Source organism: Phycodurus eques, chromosome 18, assembly GCF_024500275.1.
Source record: "Phycodurus eques isolate BA_2022a chromosome 18, UOR_Pequ_1.1, whole genome shotgun sequence".
Classification (NCBI taxonomy): Eukaryota; Metazoa; Chordata; class Actinopteri; order Syngnathiformes; family Syngnathidae; genus Phycodurus; species Phycodurus eques.
In genome coordinates, this window is record NC_084542.1 from 11,528,583 (window position 1) to 11,547,239 (window position 18,657).

The 18,657-nt window shown below is 40.2% G+C and overlaps 2 protein-coding genes across 2 annotated transcripts; one reads left to right on the forward strand and one right to left on the reverse strand.

Annotated features, from left to right (window-relative positions):
• Window positions 1-4,511: 4,511 nt before the first annotated feature.
• Window positions 4,512-16,708, reverse strand: cpsf2 (cleavage and polyadenylation specific factor 2). The gene is made up of 15 exons (XM_061704851.1): window positions 16,578-16,708; window positions 16,110-16,283; window positions 14,436-14,595; window positions 14,244-14,349; window positions 13,723-13,852; window positions 13,251-13,366; window positions 12,464-12,651; window positions 12,098-12,388; window positions 11,492-11,592; window positions 10,738-10,941; window positions 10,482-10,634; window positions 10,173-10,395; window positions 9,177-9,497; window positions 7,660-7,794; window positions 4,512-7,091 (listed from the first exon to the last, which is right to left on the reverse strand). Exons 2-15 carry the CDS (start codon window positions 16,256-16,258, stop codon window positions 6,999-7,001), a joined length of 2,370 nt encoding a protein of 789 aa, XP_061560835.1. The 5' UTR covers window positions 16,259-16,283; window positions 16,578-16,708; the 3' UTR covers window positions 4,512-6,998.
• A 186-nt stretch (window positions 16,709-16,894) lies between these two features.
• On the forward strand, window positions 16,895-18,624 carry LOC133416640 (NADH dehydrogenase [ubiquinone] 1 beta subcomplex subunit 1-like). Its single transcript, XM_061703584.1, has 3 exons — window positions 16,895-16,993; window positions 18,215-18,359; window positions 18,451-18,624. Exons 2-3 carry the CDS (start codon window positions 18,220-18,222, stop codon window positions 18,485-18,487), a joined length of 177 nt encoding a protein of 58 aa, XP_061559568.1. The 5' UTR covers window positions 16,895-16,993; window positions 18,215-18,219; the 3' UTR covers window positions 18,488-18,624.
• The last annotated feature ends 33 nt before the right edge of the window (window positions 18,625-18,657 follow it).

Sequence of the window (18,657 nt, forward strand, 5' to 3'; positions counted from 1 at the left end):
TATGGATTATGTCTGTACTGTTTCGTGTCATTTGGGGCAGCACCGTTCTGAGGTTCTGGATTTAAATCTCAACTCCGGCCATGTCAATGTGAGCATGAAATATTGTTTGTCTATATCAGTGATTGGTTTGTGACCAGTTTAGGTTGTACCCTGCCTAAATCAGCTGGGATGGATGGATGGATGGACAGACAGACCCTAACAACATATTACATCTTAAAAATTGTTTGTTGGTCCTCCAATTTTATTGTTTGAGATGAAGACAATTATATCACATTGTGCAGCTAAACTATATTGTTTTTGTTTTTTTGTTTGGTGGGGGCGGCATAAAAGGCATTGGCTGAGGGATAACGAAACATGAGAACTTTCCACACGATTAACATTTGCATTTGGGAAGATTTACGAGCTGTGCTCCTATTATTACAGCAGGATTTTTGTGCCTTATGTTATGTTTGAATGTTTTGTGACTTCATAAAACGCATCCACTTTCACATGATTATGCCAGCACCATAAAGTGGTCTGCTTAGTGAGTAGAAAAGGGATTATACTCCATCCATCCTCCGCACACAAGGAATGGCTATTCGGTATTCACTAGTTTAAAAACGGTCTCTAGGGGGCAGAGTGAGCCCTCGGGCTTCTGTGGCCTGCTCGCCGGTTTAGCTGCTCGTTACATTAAAACGGGGGACTTCTGTGACAGAGTCAGCATGATGAAAACTAAGAGGATTAGCTGATGGACATTTCTGGCGTGGCTGGTCAATTATCGAAATGAAAAGCAGTGACGGCATTGGCAGAGGGCTGGCATGCTCTCTGACAATGAAGAGATGCTGTTTTTACTGGATTCCCACTCTGGCCTCTTCGTATTGCTCAGCCCCTCACAGCGGGGAGGATAAATAAATAACTAAAAGGCATAATTGGTGTGTTTCTGCGTGAGTTTGTATGTGTGTGTGTGCGTGTGTGTTTGTGTGTGAGCCACGGATTAAAACAGAGCATTTAAATTTTAATGTGTCTAAAGTGCAAAACTGTATGTTATGCAACTGCGCAAAAACACGCTTGCACGACAGCCAGTCATCCGTGCTGGAGTCTAACTCCTCCAACCATGTGCATGACCACACTCTCTCTTTCTCTCCTTCCCTCCCTCCCTAACACTGCTCACTCTCCTTGCCCTGTTTGAGCATCTCCCTTATCATTAGACTCTAGGCACGTGCAAGGTTAGTGAGACTTGGCAGGGATGAAGAGGAGTGGTGGGGGGCAGAAAGTGGGCATGAGTTTGATTGGGTATACTGTATAGAATGAAACCCCGCTATATCGTGCTTCATTATTCTCACATGTAATAGAAAAAAACAAGACTATGTTTTTGTAACTAAAAAAGTGAAGAATACAACATCTCTGCAACCCCCCCCCCCCCCCCCCCCCCCCCCCGCCTGCCCCCCTGCTCCAAGCGCTTTCCCGGTCTTGGTGATCCGGTAATCCCTTGACTTCTGTGTCTGAGGGACTTGCCTAGCTCGGGGGGGGATGGGTTTAGCACCTTGCTGCACTGGCGAGAGATCGGCTGTGTGATTTTAGCCCAATACATCATCAGCAACCACTGCAACCCAATCTTCAGCACTGGTCATGTATGTAGTGCAAATTTGTCTACTGCTCAAATGCTTGCCTTTATGTTTCTACCTGATTTTTCGCTGATCTGTTTTGCTTTACATATGGTGTACCATGCCCTCAAGTTTTCAGCTTCACATACTGCCAACTTTCATGTGTCGGGGTGTCACAACATCACAGGTCCCAGGGCACATACAAACTAACAACCAACCATTCGCACTCACATTCACACCTACGGGCAATTTAGAGTTGTCAATTAACCTACCAGGCATGTTTTTGGGATGTGGGAGGAAACCTAACCAGTCGCCCACCGTGCCCCCCATGCAGGAATGTATGGGTGTAAAAGGTCAGAGAGGTAGGATAGAGTCCATTCAGATTTAAAGGGAAACAATAATATTTACAATTTTAATTGCAAAATGTATTGGGCGCCAAATGGAGAGACACCAGTACAGGTGAAATGTGCTCCCGCCTGTGTGCTCCAGTTTAAAGTCAAGTAGCAGCATTCTGGACCAATTGGAACCGCAAGAGGGAAGCCTGGTTACCACCAACACAGAAGCTATTACAATAAACAAGTCAGGTAAGGAGAAAGGCATAAATGTTAGTACCCTGTACTAACTTCACAAGTTAGTTTCATTGACAGATTTATATGTCAGCCACTTTTTTCTCAGTGACAGATGACAACTTGACAATGTCAACTTTATACTGGAATGGAGAATATGACACCCGGTGTTCCGGCTCCTTTCCACGTCATTACTCTGCGCAGGCAGCTGAACTTGTTGTAGTCACTGACCTGTCGACCTGTCACCATTTACACCGTCTCCAGCCAATTACGCATTTGGTGTAGTCCATAATTTTGGGGCACTCTGGCGTCATCAAGATTTCCTCAAATCACATGGCAAACCTATCTTGCATCATTAGTTTGTTTTCAGCCCTATTAGAAGTGCTGCCATCCGCCATCGCGATGTGCAAATGTGCAGCAAGAGCAAATTCTGTCGCTAAACACGGAGCCTGTAGGGCCCGTCTTTGAGCTTCTATCTGCCATACCTCCTAACACTTCACTTGATCACACGTCTGTTGACTTCAAGGCTATACAGCAGATTTTTACAAGATTGCTTTTTCTTTTTTACGTTTTTTTTTTTTTTTAGTTTACAGGAAAGCCCAAATTTAGAGTTGCATGCCTTCCGTGTAGTACCACATTGTATCACAACAAGCCTGGCAGCACTGAGCTGCTGACATGCAGCGTGCAGAACACACTGCATAAAATCCACTCATAACAAACGTCGTAAAAATTTAAATGTATGTATTAAAGTTGCCTATGGTGTTTTAGAAGCAAAACTCCAATTTCAACCTTGTCTTCACATTACACTTCCACAAGTCCACATCATTCAAGTTAGGGCCAGGGTACAATGCACCAGCACTTAATGTCTTCTCTCTTGTATTCGGTCCTACAAATAAACACAGGGCCGAATAAAACGGCACCGAAAAGGTAAATATTTGTAAAAGAGTTCTTGTATTCGGTCCAAAAAATAAAAACAAGGTTGAATAAAATGGCACCAAAATGTAAACATTTGTAAAAAAGAAGTAAAGAAATCATTTAGTCTGCCACACTTGACAAAAACATGTTCATTCAAATCACAGAATGAACACCTTTGGATTAATGACAGATGAAAATGTATTTGCTGCAACAGCATTCTATATGGTCTTTTTTTTTATTATTATTTTTTTTTAAGAGGCGTCTTGTACAAAGTCCTCTCATTTCTGTTCCACAGGTTATCTCGATAGTAGATATAGTTTTGACACACTTCGTGTACAGTGTCCTTTTTCTTTGCTTTGCACTGTTGAAGAAAACGAAGGTCACCAACTGTCCAGTAAAAGTCCTTGTTCCCACAGAGACAGTATGTATGTTTCATGTTGCTTGTACTATATGTGATGCTGATGTGTTAAAGTAGCAGTTGTTTGAAGGTTTATAATTACCGTAACTTCTACACTCATTTCCATTAGCCCGTCTACGACTTTTTGCATTGTGTTAGCATTAAGCTAGCTCACTTTCGTTAGACGATATAAGCTGGTCTCCCATTTCTTTACATCAAGAGAACAGGCACTAATGAATAGCCTATTTTACATTTTGAGTGTTTTTAATAAGTGTAGGTGTGTTTTAATTAGTCTAAATGTGTTATAAGCATGGGGAAGGGGAAAACAAAAATGTGTTTTTTATATGGTCTCTGGACATTGCAGATTCTCACTTATCGCTGGTTGGTCTGGAATGTATCACCCGCAATAAACGGTAGTTCAAAAGCGCCATTCCATAGCTTCCTTTTGCTACAGACCTATACTGGGGATTCACACAGCACCGTGGATCTAATCAACCGAGTCAATGTGCCACCACGGCTGCCAGCTGACGAGTCAGGCTTCCTGTCCTCACGCCACCAACGCTGGCTCTTATCGCCCATTTTTTAATACACCACTGTGTCCAAAAATAGATGAGGAAAGCGAGCTCAAATCTGTTTGGCTGCAGCGATCCCAAAATGATAAACGAGAGGGCTAATCCAAGCTTACGCACGACAACGGCCGCAGGTTTTTGTTTTTCCCAGCCCACTTATCACTTCAGGGGACAATTTTATATAGCCACAAGTGTTTAACATGAACCTACTACATGAGCACGCCTAACACGGTTAGTCTGGGACTGCAAGAAACAGCCGGATATTCCTGCATCTGATGTTACTGCAGTAGGTAGAGGATGTGTTTTAGTGCATCTTTGGGTCCTAACACAGTGTACACTGAACCCCGGCTATATTGCAGTCAATGGTCTCATTAAAAGGAAACCACTGGTAGTGTTGAGTAACTAAGTCAGTGCCTCAGTCACTCACTACAAGAAAAAGAGTGAATCACTGCGTGTTTTTTTTTTTTTTTTACCAATCAGTTGGATTTGTTTTTGTGCGCCATTTCCCCCGGTCCGTTCTGGCGTTTTCCTGGTCGTCCTCCTTGTTCTACCCCGTTGTTTAGTCTTAAATTTGTCGCTATTTTACCTCCTTTATTAGTCTTTTATTGTTGTACTCAGTTCCAATCATTAGTTTGAAAGCACAATCTTGTTACCAGATAAGCTAATAGTTAGCCTAGCTTCTAATTCTTCTTCTTCTACTACTACTACCACCACCATTACCACTTTGTGTTCTTTTTTATTTACGACAGTCGGAATGCGTTGTGGGACCATGCTGCCTCTCACAGTTCAGTCTTGGTACTAGGACAGATGTGGTTTAGGGGAGGAGATTCTCGATTGTCAGTGATGTCATTGTGTGGTGTGGTGTGTTGTGTTAGTCATCTTGAGTACAGCACACTAGAAGAGCAGTAAGAACATGCCAGTGTACTGAATAGACCTGCTTTGAATTGTAAAGAGAAGCAATGAAGGCCCTAACTGTTTGCTAACATATGAAGCCAAAAACTGAGATTGGTGAATTTGTTTTGAGTTAAATGCCACTTTAACGCCATTTTTCCACTGCCCCGTATTGGCACAGCTTGGTATGTTTTCCACTTCAAAGTTGTACCACAGGAAACATGGAAAACCATACTGCATGAAACGCATCAGATGTGCTGGCAAACTGCAGTGGAGAATAGGGTTGTCCTTTATTTACTTCTCAGCATGTGGTTGATGGCCATGGTAAGGAGACAATTCGATTAGCTGCATCAAAGTATAGTCTGGGAAGTACAAGGCTGCGGTAGCGCAATACAGGCAAGCCATCAATCCATCTATCCATTTTTATACAGGCCTTGTCATCATACGGGTCACGGGTGAGCTGGAGCCGATGTCAGCTGATTGTGGGTGAAATTTAAAGTCACATTCACACCCATACACAACTTAAAAATATTCAATTAACCTAACATGCGTGTTTTTGGAATGTGGGAGTCCCCGGCGATAACCTGTGAAAGAAAGTGGAGAACATTCAAATCCCAGCTGTTTTTCTATCCATGCATCCTCAAATGTTAAAATGTTAAATCTGCTCGACTAATGATGAGCAACCAGCAGAGGTTTCCATCACCCATATGGTATCAACTCGGCACACTTAGAATCCCGTCTAGTGCAATTTACTTTAGTCTATAGAATATAGGGGGTCCTTGGTTTAGGGCAGAGTTCCATTCCTACGGTGAGGACATAACCTACATTTGTATGTTAAACCAGCGCGCCTAAGTGCACCATAGTTTATCACTAACCTATGCTAACGCAGTACTAAAATCCTAATTACAGTAAATATTTGTATGAAAAAACACTTGTAGGGCCATAAATATATAACAATCAAAATAAAAGGTTCAGAATCTCAAACCTGGGTAAATGTTGGTAAAACAAGGACTCCATGTACCTGGTTTGCCCAATGGAAAATCAACAATAAAAAAATAGTAAAAAAGAAAAGCATCAAGAAAGGGTCGAGTCAAGAAATTACCGTGCAGTTAAAAGAGGCATAAATCTCCATATAGCAGGGATGGGAAAATTGTGGCCTGCGGGCCACTTATGGTCCACTCCATTCTTAAATCAAGCTCACCGAGCATTTACATTATCGAAAATCCTGTCGTATTTTGTTACTTTAATTTCCCTAAAATTGGTTAATTCAAATGAATGCACAGCATATTCACAGTCCAGCTTTCGCACTCACCTACTTACTGCTAATTTTTTTCCGGGGGGACTATCCCCCATTATTTGCGGAAATCCGCTCTTATTCACTGGTTTGTTTTCCCAATTTCGCGCTTATTTGCGGTTTTTTGAGCAATTATGAGTATCAATTATGAGCCAGATTTTTGCATTTTCTGTCAGGCCTGGTCCCTATTTATTAATTATTATTAATTAAATGAACTATAAATAATACAGTTTTATAATTCAACATGTATTGTTTATTTGACTAAATAATCAGTTAATCAATTATGATTACATTATTTATACAGTAAATAACACAATTCAAAATTGAGACTGGATTACAACTTGATCAAATGTTTTTTTTATTTTTTTTTTTTAACTAATTTATAAATGACCGGGCCAATCTGACCATTTTAAACGTGGTCCTTGAGGTCAAAACTTCCCCAACCCCTGGTATATAGAGTACTTGTGATGTGTCTTTTACTGGCAAACTATTGTTTGTGCATCTAACACAACTACAGAATGTCAGATTAGGAAAAAATTATTGTATGTTTAATGTCAAAATGAAGTGGGAACGTATCGCTTATCATATACAGAGGTCAATCTGAGCATAAAAGAAAAAACAGCCAATTCCCAAGGTCACCTAGCAGTAGAGAATGGTATAAAAAAGTGAAACTGTACAATAAATGTAGTGGGGACACAGCTGGAGGTACCCGAGGGTGTGGGGGACAGACATGTCCACCGGGTAAAGTCCTCATAAGAACGGTCTCTGTGGTGTCTGCTGCTGCTATACTACAGCATACTGCTGATACAGCAGCTCCCGGATCTTATAGTAGTCGTCGCACAGGCAGCCTTCCAGGCCGATGCGTCCTGCCTCCGTCTGGACAAAGAACAGAGACGCGAGACCTCGATTTCACCTTTTAAAACACAGATGCAGTCTTACGCGGCACAAAACCTCAAGAAATGATCGCTGGTTTGACATCAATGCAGCAGACGCTTGAAGTTCTCCCCACTTTCATTGCACTGACGCTTACTGCTCCAAGTGTCTTTTTGACTCTGGGTTGCATCTATTTTAAGTTCTTGTCAATTATAAATTTTCATGTTGATGCCCTGGTTTACTCCTGCGTTTCCTTTTATTTGACTTGTTAAGTTTCACTTGCGGTTGTTTCTTTTTTTTATTTTCCTGAGGCAAGACTCTTCATAAGCCTCTGTGTTTTCTGCCCTACTTTGGCAAGCCGTGTGTGTTTTGTTTGGGTTTAATGTTATGTTGTGTTTTGTTAATAAACACTTTTTTTTCTTTCAACTGTAACTTGTGAACACTATCAATTTTTTAAAATCAGACACTAAAAACGTCACTGTATGAGTATTGTATTTTTTTTTTTTTTTAAATAAACGGCTTGTATGCATGTCTCCTGAAATAGAATCGTGAGAGAAAACGAATTACTCACCCTGCGGACAGCCACCAGGTTGTTGCAGACCAGCACTCCACCCACAAACTCAGCCTGGATGCCCTCCCTGAGAAGGACCTGCTTAAAGTCGGACAGGCGGGGCTCGTTGATGAACACCGACTGATGTCCGGGTGCCTGGACGGAGCACAGAACCACAGTGTAGGGGGTGGACACGAACTCCAAGGACAGGCTGAATTGGTTTTGTGCTCTTGTGAATGTATTACCTTAATAATAATAAAACCCCATCTCAAGTCAACGCTAAAATTTATAGCACCTAAACCTCTGGGATGCCCCAATTTAATGATATCCCATACATGCACTGTATCAAATAGTCTGTCTTTACAAAGACAATCATGTTCAGTTTAAGGGTTAAGGTTAATTTGCATGAAAAGCAATGTTCATTGAAATGTGGTCTAATCTGAGAGGGAAAGTAGACGACACCAAGAGACGATAAACATATGTGGCGGCTTGGACAAAATTATTGGTACCCCTCTGTTAACAAAAGAAAAAGTCACAATGCTCACTGAAATTAACTTGAAACTGACAAAGGTAATAATACATTTAGTGCAAATTAACGAATGAAAACCAGACATTGCTTTTGAATTGTGCTTCAGCAGAATTATAAAAAATAATAATAATAATGGCATGGACAAAAATGATGGCTTAATATTTTGTTGCACAAACCTTTTGAGGCAATTATTGCAAACAAACAATTTATGTCAACAGGTTTCGTGACCCACTCCTCATGAGTAAACTGAGGGTGCCTTCTCCAGATGACATGTTTCAGCTCCTTCCACAGATATTCACTCAGATTTAGATCAGGGCTCAAACTATAGAAGGCCACTTCAGAAGAGTAATGTTTTGCTCTTACCCATGCTTGTGTTTTTAGCTGTATATTTTGGGTCAAATTCAGCTTCAATTTTCCATCCAATTCGTCGTGCAGGATCGGCTGGCTACAGTCCCCTGGACATTAAACGTTTGAATAATATGGCCAACTGTAGTCACAGGAACATCAAGCTGCTTGAAGATACTCTTATTATAGCCTTGACCTTTAACATGGTTGTCTATAATTTTCTTTTTTATCTCCTGAGACAACTCTATCCCTCACTTCACGTTTAGTGTGGTACACACACTGCCACCAAACAGCACAGTGACTACTTGTCCTTGAAATAGACAGACTGACTACAATTTTGAACATACCTGTGATACTAACTAGAGGACACTCCTTAGTTTAACAAGTCCTTATGGTCAAATTATTTTCAATCTTTACTTGGGGTACGATCGTTTTTGTCCAGGCCTGTTTCATTGATTCATTTTTAAAAAATATTTCTGTTGAACCAGAATTCAAAAGCAATGTTTGATTTTCATTGCTTATTTTACAGTACATTTTTATTTATAACAACTAAAATATCCAAATAATGTTGCAAAACAAACTATCTGGGTGGAAAATGAGAATTGTGATTCCAAAAGCTGTAAAAAATAAAATAAAAAAACAAAAACAAATTCAGCTCTCTCACCTCATGTGAGGGCAGCGGCTCCAGCGTGGGAATGACATCGCTCTCCTCAGACAGCTCCTTCTCGTCCTCTCCAAACAGGTTCTTCATAGCCCGCTGAGCCGCCACCATTGCAGCACTGTGATCAATGCCGAGGTCAGGAGCGGGGGCTGTGTCCATGGCCAGCTCGCCGTCTTCGAGTTCCTCCTTGGCGCCCTCCTCCAGCATCACGCCCGTGTCAACCTTTACCACGCGCATGTCCAGCACGCCGTCGATCCATGCCAACTCTGTGTCTTTGGCCTTGCAGAACTGCAGTGAGCTCACCAGGAAGTCTTTCAACCGCACCTTATTTTTATGGCAGAAAATAAGACATTTCTTAAGTATTTTACAGTATTTCTTTCTCTGCTCATCTTTCTCTTCAGGCCATTTGGTGCTCACCTAGTTGCAACGCTCCAAGTCATCATGGTAAAGAAAGCCCATTGGGATGAACTGTGGCTCATTTGCATGATACAGAACATCACCCCCCTCCTCAAATAATTGTAATTGTAATAATGTAATTTCAAGTGGAGTCTAACAAGTGGCTGCTAAATGTGCTGTGATTCTCTATATTTTTTTGTATTTTGACCGAGAATACTTTATTTAGACACCTAGAAACTGTTTTCAATGGTAAATAAAATGCACAGTGTCTGCTTTATAAATCAATCATTGCCCAAACATTTCTTGTTTAAACATGCTTCTTGTTTTTACTTCTATTTTATATTTATTCCACAGACATTTAGGTAGTAATTTAATTACTAGTGTCCTCTGCTGGTTGCTAGGAGTAAAATTTGTTATGTCCCAGTTACATGTCATTATGCAAAATAACCAATGTGAGATCAATGAAGTTACAGGCGACTGGCAAAATTCTTATTGATCAAGAATTAAGTAATTTATCAGGTCCATCACTAATTGGACAACCTAATTAACTGTGTGTGTGTATGTGTGTGTGTGTGTGGGGGGGGGGGGGGGGGGGGGGCTGACCTGATAGATGTGCGTCTCGCTGGTGGCATCCACAGTCTCCTGCAGTTTGGGTGTATAAACTTTGAGATCCTTGCTGAAAGCCTTGCAGGACTCAGCCAGGTCCAGACTGGCCTCCGGAGGCCCGTGGACAATCACCAGCTGCCTGGGCTTCATCTGGTTGATGATCTTCTTGATGGAATCGCCGTCTGAGCGACCTTCATAATCTATGTATGTTATTCTGGCTCTACGATGGGGTGGAAGAAAAGTGTGTCTCAATTATTATGCTTCTTGAACTATACCCTGTAGACTTTTAAGTTAGTGGTCACTCACTTGATTTCAAGATTCTCAATACTAGAAACACATTTGGTGGGAACAACAGAGAGGTCCTGGTCCATTGGCTCATCACCGTTGGTCAAGCCGGATTCTAGTTTGCTTTTCTCTTCTTCCGTAGCTTGCAGCTCAGGAACCAGAAAATCTTCAATCCTGCAACCAAACAGTATTATTTACGGGTAATAGTTCAACCTAACCTTTTTTCACTGTTTTCCTAACTTTTCAAACGTTTGCATCAATCTCTCATACGGGATACCTGATGATCTCTCCGTACTCGTCCCATTTGATCCTTTCTTCATGTGTTGGGAACATAGGGTAGGACTTCTTGGCTTGTTTGAAGAAACTTCCTTTACGGTTCCCCTCGCCCTTCATCATCAAGTCGTGGTGTTTGGTTTTCATCACAGCTGGCTGATCGAGGTCGTCGTCCAAGTCACTCTCATCGCTGGAGTCCACATCTACCCTGCAAGGGTGCCAACATAAAATGTTCACTTCATAATTTCACACTGTTTTATAATACATTGATAGTTTATCTTTTGATATACCGCAAAGATGCGGCTTATTTGCTGATTTTCCAATCCAGGGAGTTTACCGTTCATAAATTTAACGGCTCAAGCGCACACCCTCATCATGTCAAAAACGCGATGTCTACAATTCAGCCTTCAAGTTAACACTCACTTGAAGAAATAAATGTAACTATCCTAATATTCTGTATCTTATTCTTTACTGTGCATAATTTATTGTGGCACTTGCAGTATTTTTGCTTCTGTGTTACTGTGTGCTGTTTCCGCTTGTTTTTATTTCCTTCAGCAAAGTTGGCTGTAATTGTTTTTTCTTGTATTTGTATTGTGTTTTCTATGTGCGGCATATAAACCAAAGCATGTGAAAAAAGTTCAGATTTTTATAGAGGATGCGTCTTATATGCTTGCGAGCTCAAGAGATCGAATGTTAATCTTAAGGAAAAGGTCTAATTTTTCCGATTATAAAATCACTTTACTGTCAACTTGACTTACTCTTTTGCTTGTTCCAGTTTCTTTGCCGCTTCTTTCTTTATTTTGTCATTTTCAAGGTATTCTTCCAGCTCCTTGCCTTCAAGCTTTACTCTTTTTCTCACCTGTCACGACAAACAACAGAGCAACAAATTTAATTGTTTTACAGTTCTAAACGTGATTCACCCCCCCCCCTTTACACTGCAAACTAATATTGTGGCAAAACCTAGTACTACTACCATGTACTGGGTGAAAAACCGGAAACTCATTGGTAGTGCAGATTGGTCATTGCCTTGTCATCTAACATAAGAGGATAGATGACTTGAAATGACAAAGTTAAACACATGCTTAATGAGTCTCCTCACTGTGGCCAACAGTTGCATGTCAAACACTAAATAGAGGAGAACCTCCTTCTCCTCTATTGTTGTTGTCTGTTAACATGCCCCACTCCCATAGATGCATTCAATGTGGCGTGGTTTTTGCAGCTGCCGGCATTAATATTTTGAATTGCAAAACTGACCGATGTAGAGCTGAACATACCCACTACTATGCATATTAAAACCAGCAACAGAAACTCTTTAAGGACAAAGTGAAATCTCCTCTTAAAATATTTGTCATGTTCCTTCTTACTTCCAGGTCCAGCATCTTTTCTCCCGGGTGGTCAATGAGGTAGCGGGCCAGTGTTCCAGGAGTGGTGCGGTAAGTCAGGATGACTGAGTGCTTGCTGTCTTGGCACCACTTGATAAAGAGTTCTCGTGAAAAGCCAGACTCGAGGTCCGGCTGGCTGCACAGCACCACTTTAGGGTTGGGAACCCGAGCCAGGTCAGCCAAACTGTGGCAGAGGGTCAAATGGCGGAACTGGAAGGGGTTGTTTCTCTTGTCATCGAAACACTTCATGAGCTTGTCGCTCAGCCACTCCACCTAAGGAAAAATTGTGCGTAAACTAGTACTGTTGCATTTAAACTAACATGCAGAAAATGAAGGGAAAACTGATACCTGGGACTTTGAGAACTCCACAACATTGTAGCTGACATTGTTAAGCAGGGCGAGCGGGTAAGCTCCGAGCCCGGCATCTTTTGTCCTCCAAATCTGGTCCAGGAGCTGAGCCAGCTCCAACACCCGCCCAGCTGTATCCACGGCGATAAGCACGTTACCATCCCCACGGAGTGTCTCCATTATATTGGCTTTGCAGAGAGGTAATAAAAAGGACAGAGATGAGGAAAACACATATAACACCTTGTTTAAAATTTTACCATTTTTGTAGTATCTCACGTATTAGCCAGTTCATTAAGTTCAAATTTAGGACATGATAGTCTATAATAGAACTATTTTCAATAACGCTTGTCCTCATTAGGCCTGTGGGGGACCTGGACCCTACCCTGGACTGGACGCAAGCCAATCGCAGCGCACATAAAGACAAACAAGCATTCACACTTACGAAAAACTTAGTCTTGAATTAATCCTAACATGCATGTGTGAAGAAGCTGGAGTACCCAGAGAAAACCTATGCAAGCACAGGGAGAATATACAAACTATACACAGAAAGGCCAGAGCCGAGATTCAATACCAGAACACTTAAATGTGCTTCCACTAGATGGCTGTACTTTCATAATTAACCAATGTAACCGCTTATTGTGCCATTTGTGTTTGGTGGTGTGCCTGAGATTTTTTCGAAAATATCAGCCTTGGCTCAATAAAGGTTGAGAAACACTGGACTAAATTATGCAGACATGAAGAGGACGGTATACAATTTAACGGTTGTTACTTGTCACGATTCACTTACTGAGTAGCTGTTCATCTCTTTGTTTACGGCGCGGTTGTACATATGCTGCGTTGAAGGAGTCAGTAATCAGCAAGGAAGGTCGGCTGATGCTCTCCATCGTGCAGCCATTCAGGTGGCTAGAATAGAAAAGCAATCACAACAAATAAAAAATAAAAAAAATCTGTATCATAAGAGAATAACTGTCCAACCAACTACACATTTTCAATAGCACTTGTCGTCATTCGGGTCGCTGGTGTACTGGGGCCTATGCTAGCTGACACTCGGAGAAAACTAGTCGCCAATTCAACCCCAAGGCACATATAGACATCCATCCACATTCCCATCTGTGGACATTTTAGTGTCTTCAATTAACAATTTATGTATGGGGATTTTTAGAACGTGGGAGGAAGCCGAGTACCCGAAGACTCATGCTGCCATGAGAATAAATATATAAGGCAAGTTTAATTGACATGCAATGTTTATCTGTTCTTACATTTCTCTCTTGTGGTTGAAGTCCACAGCATAAACAATCTCCTCCTCCCCATCTTTCACAATCTTCCAAATAGTCCCACCAATCATGTGACCGGCAGGAAGTGGTTTAATTGAAAGTCCGTGTCCTTTTCCTATCAGAAAGGATTGTATAAGGATCATGTTATATACAGTGGGTATAAAATGTCTACACACCCCTGTTCAAATGCCAGATTTTTGTGATATAAAACAATGACACTTTTTTCACCATTAATGTTGCCTATAACCTTTACAACTCAATTACATGGAAATGTAATCTTTTCGAGAGGGAAAGTAAAAAAAAAAAAAAATATATATATATATATATATATATATATATATATAGCTCAATTAAGGTCAAATTAATGGTGGGGAAAATTCTGAAATCTTGGTCTCATTTTTATCGTATCACAAAAACCTGGAATTTGAACAGTTTAAAAAAAAAAAAAAACGTTTTCTATCTGCTGTAGTTAGGCCAACACATATTTAGAAGACATTTGAAGTCACCTTTTAGATTGACAATTTGTGAATGCTTCAACTGCTGAATTTTATCAAAAGCACTGTCCACGTCATCAAGGGTGAACAGAGTGAAATCTTCACTGTTGTTTCTGGACTAAATAGGAAAACATGAGAGTGATGTATTGTTACTGTATGGAAAACTGAACTTTTACGATACACGCACCCACGACTCTTTCTTACCTGATAAAGATCATACATGAACATTTGACCCATCTTATAGACCGGTATCGTTGCATATATGGTACAATTCAAACCCAATTTCCCCACAGCATAAGGCAAAGCTCCAAGGTGTATAGGATCAGGATGGGAGAGAAGCACGGCGTCAATCTGATGAACATGCCTGCAAGCACAAATATAAACATCACACACTTTACATCATGGTAAAGGATGTCACACTACTTTGCTTCCTACCTGGTGGCTCCATTTCCAGCATCTTTCTACCAATATATCTAGTGTCACTCCTATGCACATGCCCAAACCATCTCAATCTGGCCTAACTAGTTTGTCTCCAAACCTTCCAGTCTGCGTTGTCCCTCTGATGACTTCATTCCTAATCCTGTCCATCCTCGTTACAGACAAAGAAAATCTCAGCATCTTCAACTCTTTCAACCACCAGTTCTCTCCCCTGGTCATTGCTACACGGCCCAAACCATACAACATTGGTCTCTATACCATTTTATAAGCCAGTGACTCGATCCAAAGAACAGAATTTCCAACTGTCGCAACCCAGTTTTATAGACATTAAGAACAATACAGAAAATGTATTGTTAAAATTACCCTTTAAAAACACATGTATCATATTTTTAGACATAACTAAACATGCCGGTCAGAGCACCTTTTAGGAACCTGAGGTTGAACATGACCACTACCCATATATAAAATTAATAGAGAAAATTTTAAACCACAACTGAACAAATACAGCCACAAAAGTGGTACAAAAAATGGATGGATGGATAGGTGGAATTTGACTTCTATCGAAGCAATAATGTCTTCTTTTTAGGAAGATGCAGCATCAATTGTTCATCTTTCAGGGCAATGAAGGATGCAGACAAGTGCAACCGTTAAAGTTTGAATTATTATGTTATATAAAAAAAAAACAATTTAAATGTAAAATTTAAAAATCTGGGATTTGTTATCTGAGAGGCTGTTAAAATGCTGCGGAAAGTTGCCTTTGCACTGATATTCAAATGAGTTTGATGAAGTGCCAAAAGCATGTCGCTAGCTAGTTTATTTACAGAGTTGTCATGTGCAAAGAGCGCGAAACACTTATACGTCCTGTCCTTTACCTAATGTGTTCTGTGTAGGAACTTTTACATGCACCAAACCCTCAAGTAATAATGTTGCTGATGCATGCCTGTCAATTTTTTTTACAGAATTTGTACACCTGCATGAGTCAGAACATGTTGTAGTCCACAGGTGTCAAACTGGTGGCCCGGGGGCCAGATCCAGCCCGCAACATAATTTTATGTGGCCCACGAAAGCAAATCATGTGTGTCGACTTCATGTTTCTTGTGAAAATACCAAAATTGGTGTCTTTACTTGTATAATGTTGAGATATTGCAAGCATTTTATGTTACCAATCCCCTTTTTGAAATAAATGTAATAATTGTTGAAATGTTTTTATTGGCTTCTGATTTTAAAACTCCATCAAAAAAAAAAAACTCCATCAATTTGTTGTGTATATGTCATTATATGAGACAATATTTTATATGGGTTCACAGTCACAACGGCCCTCCGAGGGCCACACGCTCCATCTCTCTAAACAGTTGATCCCAAAGTACTTGAACGCTTGCACCTTCCACATCTCTACTCCTTGTAACCCCCTCCTAAATAGAAGACAGATTTCCTAATTACCGCTTTATGGCATCGATAATGTCCATTGAGAAGTTCTCGTCCCAGCCACAGTCCAAAAGGAAGCGGAATTCGTCCACCTGGAGAAGGTAGCAGAGGGCAGACTCCTCCTGAACTCCTGACAAAGCTGTCAGCTTGATAATGGACGTCATTGTGGCTCATTTACTTGTCTTCACGCTGTAAGAAAAGTCAGGTTACAAACCAACCTCAGAAACAGAACCTTACATGCTACATTGGCTTAATGGGTGTCTCGAAAGCTATCGTTATCTCAAACTGTATCGGTCGACGTGGTAATTTTAATACATGCAACTTTATCTGCTAATTTATTAGCAAACAGGATTAATATATATATAGATATAAACTCACGCAATAACGGATCATGCTTGAACAACTACCCGGCAAGTCTACTAGCTAGCTACATTTTAGCTTCTGCGCGCACTAATTTAAATAACTTTGGGATTGTAAACGTACCATTCATTTAGATAACGTTGAAATATTTAATAGGGGCAGTTCTATAAAACAATTATTTGTTAAATTTCGCTTTTAGGACATTTTGGTTAGCGTCGTAGCATCGCCGCGAGCAGCCATGTTTGCCGCTGCATCATGTGGGTCAAAGTGCACGGGCGCCTGCTAACTCGCTATCAAATACACACTAATATAACCAATAATTTATTGCTTTCGTTAACATGAAATTATTCGACGTAAATTAAAGAAATGAAATTCTTAAACTGAAACTCTAGAGGTACTTGGAAACATTTAATTCATTATTTTGATGCCTGTTTATTGCTTTAACGACCCTCCCTTGCCGGCACAGATGGTATATTCCAATGTCCTCTGTCTAGTGAGTGGATAGCAGAAGGCCGTACGTAGCTTTCTGTAAACAAAAGGTAATATTTTGTTGTTGTTAAACTGTGTTTACTCCGTGATTATTAACCTCTTTAAATGCTGTCCGCTCTAACTGCGCACAATTATTTCCATATTCAGAATAAATGTAAACTAAGTGTGCCATTCAGTGCTAATGATAGCTAGGTGATCAGCTAGTGTGATGCTTTCAGTGAAGTAGTAAATTGGTTGTAAAAGAAACACTTTTGAATGGTAGTATTGCCATTGTAGAATGTCCTCTAAATGAGCGTCGGTTTACTCTTCAGTCTCTCTTAAATCGCTTTCTGTGGTTGTCTCAAGTTGGAAATGACCATCGGTCGTGTAGAAGTGATTGCTACAATGCCATTCATTATAAGTACAGTACTTTTCAGTTTGTTTAGGATATCACATAAATCAACAGCAGTCGCCGGTTTAAGTAACCATACTTCAGTCAGCACGGTCACTATAGCAAACTTGCAGCTTCATATTTACTGATGAATGTTTGAAATTTTTAAATGGGGACATATGAAAATTTAACTCTTAATAGTTAATAGATCAGTCTCTTGAGGGCCTCCATAGCCATCTTTTTTTTTTGGATAAACAAAAAAAATAAACATTATTTACAAATGTGACGGAAGAACCACCCCTCAAAATGGTGCGATTTGAACTTAACTGTTACAAGTGGATATTAATTGTACTATAATATAGGGCTGCAACTAACAATAAATTTATTAATCAGTTAACCTATCGATTGCATTTTCAATGAATTGGATTTTTTTTTTAAAATAAATGTCAATCCCTTTATTAAAATATGGAACATTATTTCAAATTGACAGTGCAGAAAATGCACAAACAAATTGAGCAGTTACTGGTTTGGTCTGTCATGTCAGAAAATGGGCAAAAATTTCTTATTTTGATGAAACACAAAGGTAATCTGTCTGCTTTCATAGAGGACTACAGAAATCTGAATATTTACTGATAAAAGGCTGAAATTCCATGGATTTGGAAAATTTTTAACCGTATTTCCCAATAATCTATTAAAAGTTGTTGATTTATCAATCGTTGCACTAATTCGAAAATCATTTATGTATTTTAACTGGAGAATGTCCAGAGAACTTTTATGAAGATGCAAGGAACTGCTTTAAAATGTGGAAAAAAAAAAAAAAAGGTGTGCAGGGAACTGCTTTAAATTGTGAACAAGTTGTGTGTATCTCCTTTTAACTCTGACTGCTGCTGTTAATATGCAGCAAGCATGGTCAACTTTGCTGCATTCGCCCGTGAGCACTGGATGAACTTACTGGTGCCCATGGGTTTCGTGATTGGATGGTACCTCGACAAACAACAGGACCAGAAACTGACCGCTTTCAGGAACAAAAGTGTTTTATACAGCAGGTTTGAAATAGTGTTGGATTCTACAATATATACTAGGATTGACTCTCAAAGTAAATGTGTGGATACATTTCTGTATTCCACTTCTCTGCAGGGAGCTGAAGCCTGGTGAGGAGGTGACTTGGAAGTAGACTTCTTAATCCCGAGTGTGTGTCCACTATGTCTGCGGTGTGAATGGCTGATGGGTGGCCCTCAAATAAGAATATTTAAGAAGACTCGTGCGTCTTTATTTTTTAGTTGTATCAACCAACAATAAATGTTCTTTCCCATCAAACTCATGTTTTCTTTTTATTTAAAAAAA

Excerpts from the sequence above, each read along its gene's own strand:
- cpsf2 (XM_061704851.1), bottom strand. The coding sequence starts at position 16,258 with ATGACGTCCATTATCAAGCTGACAGCTTTGTCAGGAGTTCAGGAGGAG. Across the intron at positions 12,652-13,250 it reads AAGAGATGAACAGCTACTCA|CCAATATAATGGAGACACTC; the intron begins GTAAGTGAATCG and ends CTCTCTGCAAAG. Across the intron at positions 10,635-10,737 it reads GAGTACGGAGAGATCATCAG|GATTGAAGATTTTCTGGTTC; the intron begins GTATCCCGTATG and ends GTTTGGTTGCAG.
- LOC133416640 (XM_061703584.1), top strand. The coding sequence starts at position 18,220 with ATGGTCAACTTTGCTGCATTCGCCCGTGAGCACTGGATGAACTTACTG. Across the intron at positions 18,360-18,450 it reads AAAAGTGTTTTATACAGCAG|GGAGCTGAAGCCTGGTGAGG; the intron begins GTTTGAAATAGT and ends ACTTCTCTGCAG.